Consider the following 9278-nt stretch of genomic DNA (forward strand, 5'->3'; position numbering starts at 1 on the left):
AGTTTTCTGTATTATATAACTGTATGTGTAGCCGTAAGGTATATAAAATAATCTATACTTAGCTACGCTTAGGGCGTAGATAGGGGACAATCTGCGCAGTCGGCAGTAGTTATAATATTACATAATATACAATCATCTTCAGTCAGGTAGGGTGCCTGTAATCTTTAATATCCTGACAACTGAATAATTAATGGCTGCACTATTAAATCATAGGTACGGCGATGGCAATTGTTCTTTGCGAGTAGATAAATAACTGTGATGTAACGTACGTAAGACCTTGATATAAATGATGGACATAATAATGTAAATTACGAAGAAATTTGTATTGGTATTGTTGGTACAGATTTTAATTTAGTGTTCTTATAGCACCAACAGAAATACATCATATGTGAAAATTTTAACCGACTTACTATCACGATTCTTGAAATACAGCCTGGTAGTGGTAGCAGACTGAAGTCTCAGTAAATTTTTTACCCTTTTTACCCTTTGGGTACGTATCCACTGCATTTAAGTTTTGTCTTTATAAGTTGATATTTAAGAGCCGTTGATATAGTATTTTTAACTAACTTTATTACATTTATTTGATACTACACAGTACATCAGCGCATTCGTTTGACAATACTATTCGTTTGTTATACTATAACTCCAAATGTTCTGACACGACTACCATGAGACATTACACCATATCTATACATCTTGGAATTATTTTTTTTGTTTTTTGACAGGCTCGAAAAACTAGAAGAGTCATTGAAAGATGACAGCCTCTCAGAAAGCCAGAAGCAGGAGAAAAGACAACAACATGCGCAGAAGGAGACGGAGTTCCTCAGACTCAAGCGGTCCAGGCTAGGGGTTGAGGACTTCGAACCACTTAAGGTACGTACTAAGTCTTGATAATTTAAGGACTTTTGTTTCCTTCAAAAATATTTACATACTTACCTATACAATATCTGCCATGTGACTTTCCCAATAGTAACTTTTGTTGTATGGAAAAATAAATTAAATTATTGCTTTTAATCAACAATGATTATATAGTGATTGTAAAATTGCTTTCAAGTCAAAGTAATACAATTACTTTCATAGATAAAATGCTGTTAAAAGTATGAAACTGTATACATATTTTTGCTTGTAACTGTATAAACAATGTTTTGCCACTCTCCATATACGAACTGCCGCATAGTACCAGCATAAACCAGCAGGATTATCTTTTTCTATATTATACCAATGGTAAAAATGTAAAACTATATTGTCAAAACATAAAACTCTGAGGAACTTCTTTCTTTTTCCTGTAAAACGACTTTCTTATCTTACTTATTTATTATGAACACGCAATACAATTGCCAGTCTCTACAAAATAACATTTACCTGTACGTCCCAACTCTACATACGCGTCGTCGCGACGGTGTTCAAATCTGATAAAAGTAGATTTTCGATTGAACAGCTACTGTAATAAGTCTGGGAGTCTGGAGCGGAAATAAGTATGCATGTGAAGGTTTCTGTAGTTTTACTTTCGGAAACTAGCTTTAAACTTGATAAAGGATAAGAGGTAAATTGAAGGGTTGCAGTTTCTCTACAGATTGAGTAAAAAAATATTTCGTAGAGTTAAAATAAGTTGTAAAATCATATACGTAGCTATAAATATAACACGGCTGAAAATGTTTTATTTAGAGATTTTTATTTCAAAACTAGTTGACCCGCGCAGCTCCGCTCACGCTTTCTTGTTTTTATTTAATACCTCGCATTTTCAAATTTATTCACGTTTTATACCTTCTCTGGACTTCCACAAATAATTCAAGACCAAAATTAGCTAAATCGGTCCCGCTGTTCTCGAGTTTTAGCGAAACTAACGAACAGCAATTCATTTTTATATATATGGATTTGATATCTTTATATGTATATATAATTCTTCTGTAAGTGTGTTTATCACTGAACTTCTCTTAAACGACTGAACCGATTTTAATGATTTTTTTTGTGTGTGTTCAAGGGGATCTGAGAATGGTTTAGATTATTAAAAAAAAATTAAAATTTTCAAATTAAAGACGTGTAGACAGGACAACGTCTGTCGGGTCCGCTAGTATATGTATAAAGTTCCCTTAATATCTGATAATATGATATGTATATTAAAAAATATCCTATATTTTGATCGTAGCTCTACAAATGTGTCCGTGCACGTATACGTAAGTAATTTAACGTGCAACATTAAAAATCCTTGCTTCATTAAACAAGAAGTAAAGCAATCTTAACTCATTAAGAATACAATAATGAATTGTTAATGATAATATATTTGTTTCAGGTGATAGGAAGGGGCGCGTTCGGTGAAGTGCGACTGGTTCAAAAGAAAGATACAGGACACGTGTACGCGATGAAAATACTCAGGAAAGCTGATATGTTGGAAAAAGAACAGGTTTGTAACATTAACTGCTATAACAGTACCCTTTAAAACACAGTTGAACTTTTCAACTGTCTATATTGATATAAAAATCACATAACTTACTCTTTTCCGTAACCTTCGTGTGAAATATTACGTGAAAAGTATCCTGTGCAATATTCGTTCTCTTAAATTCATTTTGCCGCCTAATTTCGACCAAATGTGTTTTTTAATACATACAATAGGGAATGTTGTCGATATAATACAAAAAAGCTCTCTTTAAAACGCTTTTTGAGAAAACTTTAAGGAGTGACGGGTAAATGACCGGATGCTTTATAGAAAAAGAGGTCACCTCCGGAGATATTATGCATTATTAGAATATTAGTCAACAAAAGACATACAAAACTGTATTATTCCCAAAGCACAATCAACTTCCATACAAAAGTCAACTGCCTTATTACATCACAAAGGCAGTGGTTCTCTAATAATTCGCAATTGGACTACTTGGAATATTTTCAATGCACGAGCGCTGATTGCGACAATTGCTTCAAGGAACCTTTTATGAAACGTTCGCTGTGCATTATCCTTAATGTGTTCTTTGAATAATTTAACCTATTTTGCATCGTATAAAGTGCTTTTGTTCATATAGGACTAGCTTTTGCTCGCAACTTTGTTCGCGTGGTTTAGTGACTTAAGGCAGAATTTATCATCCAACTCCTTCTTCTGCTCCTCTGACACTTAATTCCCCTTTTTTTCAATTCACACCGTCGTAATTTTTTTACAATTTGACCAAATATCTCTATCTGTGATGATAACTCAATATATGCATCTACAGTTCTTCCACAAACTGTTATAAGTACTTTAAAAGATACATCCACAAATTTCACGACATACATTTCATCGTGATAATGCAACTTTATTTAATCAATATTTTTGTCACAAACATACAAGTGTCATATGGAAATTTTGTTTTTCTTTTTTCGTGCTTATTGAACAGTAAAGCATAATATCGCTCTCGAGTATAGAGGTTCCGTATTTGGTTCTAGTACACAAAAATATGTTTTCAATAGTAGCATAGATAAGTTACAGTAGGTATGGGTTAATAGGTTCGATTCCCTGTAACTTTGCAAGCCTATGTTGCGATGCCATTTCTTTACATACGTTAATTAAGCTATTTTCTCTAAGAGTAGACAGAGACCAAAAAACGCATCTTGATATTAAAGACGATAGACTCGATTTTTACATACTTCATTTGCCTCATTCACATGTCCATACATCTTGTCATACAGTACCGCCAGTTACTAGTACTGCACACCAATTTTTTACTGCGTTATTATTCCTTTAATCATCGTTTCATTGCATTACATTGTTCTGCACAAGTCAAAAGCCAAGAGATTGTTTGGTAAAGTAAAAGAAAAAAGTTGCACGTGAATTGTGACATTTAAAGAATCTGTGATACTTCTTTCTTCCATACTAATATTATAAATGCGAAAGTAACTCGGTCTGTCTGTCTGTCTGTCTGTCTGTCTGTCTGTCTGCTACTCAATCACGCCTAAACTACTGAACCAATTTGCATGAAATTTGGTATGATATCCGACAAAGGACATAGGCTATATATCATCACGCTACGACCAAAAGGAGCAGAGTACCAGTAAAAAATGTTACAAAAACGGGGAAAAATTTCAGCCATTCTCTCTTATTGGACGCAAGCGAAGTTGCGCGGGTCAGCTAGTCCTGTATAAATCTTTTAGAAAAGTAGATGAAGTTTGATGACATCAAAACAAAATAGGTGTCTCTATTGACTTTCAAACTCACTCCATACTGTATCCAATGCATATTTGAATGAATATCAAACGTAAACATATTATAATCAGGAGCAACACACTTTTAAAACAGGAAGATTCATTATTCCTTATGTTTTAGTCATCATATTCGCTATTCCTGTTTATCGTACTGTTATTTTGATCTACTTTCATTCGGTCATGTGATTTCGCGAGGTACCGTAAATCATACGTCTTTGTAACCTAATGGCATAGTTTGCCCCGGTTACCTTTACCTTTAACGGTTTAGCAATCTTATCTTTATATGGTAATTTGCAATACCAATCATATTATTTTTTCGCTTCCATTAAAAACAAAAAAAATAGACAATCTCTTAGAATTAGCGAGTATTCGCTTGCTTTTTTATTTGCTATTTTTGAAAAATTGCATTTTTAGTGGGACTCACCCTTTAATATCCCACGATACTTCTGTCCATTAATACAACGTAAAAATGATTTTGGTTGGATTTCGCAATCCAGAAGTTTTCCACAGAATACTTCGCCTTATACTAACTTACATATTATGCTCACTAGACTTAGTATGATTTAAACACGAACGAATAATATCAACTAAACACATCTTCCTCAGGTGGCCCACGTACGAGCAGAACGCGACATCCTAGTAGAGGCGGACCACCAGTGGGTAGTGAAGATGTACTACAGCTTCCAGGACCCGATGAACCTGTACCTCATCATGGAGTTCCTGCCCGGCGGCGACATGATGACGCTGCTCATGAAGAAGGACACGCTCAGCGAGGAGTGCGCGCAGTTCTATGTCGCTGAGACCGCGCTCGCTATTGATAGTATACACAAGCTTGGGTTCATACACAGGTACGTTTATAACTCTTTTAGGAGGCTCTTTTTTATTTGTTTTAGAAAAAAACCTTAGAATTAAAGCAATTGATCACGTCTCCTTATGTTATACGCAATATATATTATGTCAAATTAATCATCATCAAAGAAAAATCAATAACTTAAAAATATTATGAAGATGCTTCGCTTTCGTTAAAACTTATGATTTTACGCTAGAAGTTAGTCTCTTCTGACTGCGATCTGTGTATTCATATGATGTGAGGATCAGATTTTTTTTATTCTTTCACGAACAAAGCTTTTTCTTTCTTGACCTTTTATAAATAAATATGTTGTAATAGCATCTACTGAACTATTAATGGGCATCACTTTACAAACCTAAATTAAATGAATACTAGTTTTCAAAGTGCACCATTTTCGTTTCCAGAGACATAAAGCCAGACAACTTACTGCTAGACGCGCGCGGTCACATCAAACTAAGCGACTTCGGTCTTTGTACGGGACTCAAAAAGTCTCATCGCACGGACTTCTACCGAGACCTGTCGAGAGCCACACCCTCTGATTTCAGTGAGTATGCACTTTAAATATAATAAAAGTTTGATTGTCCGTTTGATGGTGATATTACCTACACTTGGTTATTCGTATTTGTGTAATTTAACTGTCGGCACTGGAGACTGTCCACAGGTAAACGTGGATAGTTTAGGTTCATCTGGTCAATTCAGATCATTATCTGCCTAGCCTTATTTCCAATTTGTTGAAAGCAATAACCAATATCAAGCTAGCGACGCGTTCATTTATACTGTACTTTGTAGTTAATACAATTCTAGAGTTTTATCATTAAAACGATATTATTAATTATTTTAAAATACTATACACGAATAAAAAATGGGGTTTATTTATTTCCCCACGGTATGGTCAACTTCTATAGTTTTGATCACAGACTTATTTAGCCAACTTGCATCGAGCGAAATTTAGCCAGTTTCCAAATTTTACAGTGCTAAATATATAAACGCAAATGCAAGTAACCAAGTGAGATATCACCATTAATCCTTATGTTAGAATACTTTAGATATTGCATGTCAATTTGAACGGAGTGAAGTAATTTGCATGCCTAACTTGATAGAAATTGACAGATTTTAAAGAAATTGCATGAAAATTAACTTATTTGATAAAAAAATACAGTGTAGTGCCTCCTAAATAGTATTCATACATGCAGATTTCACTTTCATTAGTGTTTCTTAGCATGAATAGAATTTACCCAAATATTTATAAACCCTGTAACTTCAAACATATTTTGATAAAACTGTGTAACTTTGAATGCCATTTGTTTTGTATTTATTATGTTGCTATCCTGCTATACAGTGAATGAGGTTTAAAGGATGATATTTATTAAATAGAACTGAATGTAAATCGTGTTAATGTAATTTATATTCGCATCAGGATTCTGATCGAAACTACACACTTCTTGTCAATATTTGAATTAGAGCGTGTACGTAAACGACTTTTTATTTACGTGCACTTTATTTTTGATGGGGAATTTAAGACCCTAAAGATTAAACAGCAAATAATATATGCATAATAGTTCGCGCTTTGAAACAAGCGTTAAAAATTGCAAGAGCACACTTAATTTAAAGGTTACAAACAAATGTTCTCGGGTCTCTGACTTTCTTTATGGGAAAAAGTCGTGATTTTGCATAGTTATGTAAATAAATATAAATATCATTCTCTAACCGCCCACTCGTACCACGTAGCAGTCATTCATGTACAACTCTTAACATATTACAATTCCATTTCTGTAGACTATTCCTTCACCTTCAATCTGTCGTGTGCAGTATCGACGTCGTCTTCCGCGATGGACTCGAAGCGCCGGGCTGAGTCATGGAAGCGAAACAGACGGGCGCTCGCTTACTCGACCGTCGGCACGCCCGACTATATAGCGCCTGAAGTGTTCTTGCAAACGGGTTATGGACCGCAAGCCGATTGGTGGAGCCTTGGTGTTATCATGTTAGTATGATGTGATGGTAGTTGGGTACCCATGGAGCTATCTACTATGTACAACCGTTCTATGCTATGGTCTCTGCAGTGCCATTGAGGCCAATTAAACAGTCTTCAACGCGTTTTTTGTCTTATCGAAGTGGTTATGTATTTTCCTAAACTGTTCAGTTCAAGTGTCTGAATAGTAAAAGTTTAATTTTGTTTAATTTTCAGCCAGTATTTGTCAGCCTTATATTTAAAAAAATGAATGACAAACTAATGTAAGGTGAAAATCACATTTGTTTGTTGAGTATAAATCTTTGTGTAATCATATTGTGGTTTAGGTTGAGAACGCTCCATGGGTTCCTAACTATCTATATTAATTGTTGTGATGAACATGATTTCTCTATATATTTTATTGTTATTTTGTGTTCTTTTTATAAGCCTATGCAATCTATTTTCCTTCCAATTAAACAGTAGCTGTGCGATAAAATACTGCGTTTAGGCAATTTATGCAACATTGCTGGCGTGAATTGTGCGATTGTGGAAACAAAAAAATGCATATTTAGTACAAATCTATAAAGTGATATTAGAACTTTATCTATCGACAGTTATTTTCACTAAGTAGAATCTACTCTCAAAGATATCAACAAAGTTGTTAAAATGAAGCATATGGTTTTTCGGAAACTTCGTGCAAGATTTTTCTCATAGGAGCCACAGCAGCTGCGCGTATATAAAGGTTCATATTTATAGACTTTCAGTGAAAAATCTTATTGCCATCTGCAACGCACATAGGAATAAACTCATTTGGAGATATTGTTAAGATTATTTTAAATAGTTCGTGAACTGGGAATAAACTGTCATAATGTGTTCTAGAAAGTGATGGATCATTGACACAAAATTATCAATTCGAAAGCCCAGCAATGGTTGAATCGTCGAGACTTATAACTATTAATTGCTGCGTGTTATATAAGAAACATAATAAGTTATAAGAAGCCATGCAACTATAAAACTCCATGCGAATATTTTCAAATGAAGCACAGCTACGAACACAATACTCTGAAAACTATAGTAATGAACATTTCTTTATTAGATCTTTCTTCTATTTTTTCGTTTATGATTTATTTTATGTTTTTTAGATATAATTTTGTTCCCTTTTTAATTAAATTAATTTATTTTCGTTCTTTTCACTAAATTTCCATCAAATTGTAGCCACAAAATTGACTAATAAGCCCAAGTATTTCTTCATCAATGATAATAATGTTTCAGGTATGAAATGTTGATCGGTTACCCGCCGTTCTGCTCGGAGTCGCCGCAGGAGACGTACAGGAAGGTGATGTCGTGGCGCGAGTCGCTCACCTTCCCGCCGGAGATACCCATCAGCGAGGAGGCCAGGGAGACCATACTGCGCTTCTGTTCTGAACCCGATCGAAGGTAACACATTGCTCTACAGTTTTGTAGATGATAAAGAGAAGGGTAAATAATGCAGGTAATAGAAGGAACGACATTTAAGGAATTTTATTAAAGTATTCTGGCTAAGGAACTGTGATAATGATATCTTGTTAGTACTCTAGGTGTGGAGAGTTTTTTTATTTTATGGGGGTACAAAATTGCAATTGATCATTGTAAAATTAATTTGAACAATTTGTACTAAGACACACATACTGGACAATTTGTGCCCTGTGTGATGGGAACTAAAGTAAAAGTGATTGAGTAAGATCGTATCAAATATTGTCAGCCTAAACTCTCAAATATATTCCTCTTGTATGCGTACAACGTCGTACCTCGTGTCTTTGGAAAAAAGGACCCCATTACTATCCAGAAACGCAAATCTAGTTCAAGCCGTTGATATTTTCGAACGCCAGTAAAAAAGGAAAGAAAACACACGTTGCCATTTTGAACTTAATAACCAAAATTCATAAAACTATCTTCCAGACTGGGTTCTCAGCGCGGCATCGAGGACGTGAAGTCAGTGCCGTTCTTCCGCGGCGTGGACTGGAGTCACGTGCGCGAGCGCCCCGCCGCCATCTCCGTGGAGGTGCGCTCCATCGACGACACCTCCAACTTTGACGACTTCCCCGACGTCAAGCTCGAAATACGTGAGTGATATACTTTTGTACTATTAATATATTACTATCACCACATCACTTAGCCTATGTTCATCTATTACATATAATTAGCGTCAGGTAGAATTAGTGCACTTTTGTTCTTGGAAGCCTATGCGGGACTAGCAATCACCATGTGGTGATTGCTAGTCCCGCATAGGCTTCCGCCAATCATGTGATTGGCTTCTGCCAATCATGTGATTGG

The 9278-nt window shown here is 35.2% G+C and overlaps 1 protein-coding gene across 3 annotated transcripts in view; it reads left to right on the plus strand.

The window, feature by feature from the left end:
• trc (Serine/threonine-protein kinase tricornered) overlaps positions 1-9278 on the plus strand; it is a 60082-nt gene that overhangs the window by 29442 nt on the left and 21362 nt on the right. For 2 of the 3 annotated variants that reach the window (XM_076135070.1, XM_076135071.1), the window contains exons 4-10: positions 726-873; positions 2291-2401; positions 4774-5015; positions 5422-5561; positions 6794-6998; positions 8238-8402; positions 8904-9067. In XM_076135070.1, the coding sequence (XP_075991185.1) occupies positions 726-873; positions 2291-2401; positions 4774-5015; positions 5422-5561; positions 6794-6998; positions 8238-8402; positions 8904-9067 (1175 nt within the window). The remainder of the gene's footprint in view (positions 1-725; positions 874-2290; positions 2402-4773; positions 5016-5421; positions 5562-6793; positions 6999-8237; positions 8403-8903; positions 9068-9278) is intronic. The other variant, XM_076135072.1, reaches the window with a different exon arrangement.

Source organism: Anticarsia gemmatalis, chromosome Z (genome assembly GCF_050436995.1).
Source record: "Anticarsia gemmatalis isolate Benzon Research Colony breed Stoneville strain chromosome Z, ilAntGemm2 primary, whole genome shotgun sequence".
NCBI classification, from domain to species: Eukaryota; Metazoa; Arthropoda; class Insecta; order Lepidoptera; family Erebidae; genus Anticarsia; species Anticarsia gemmatalis.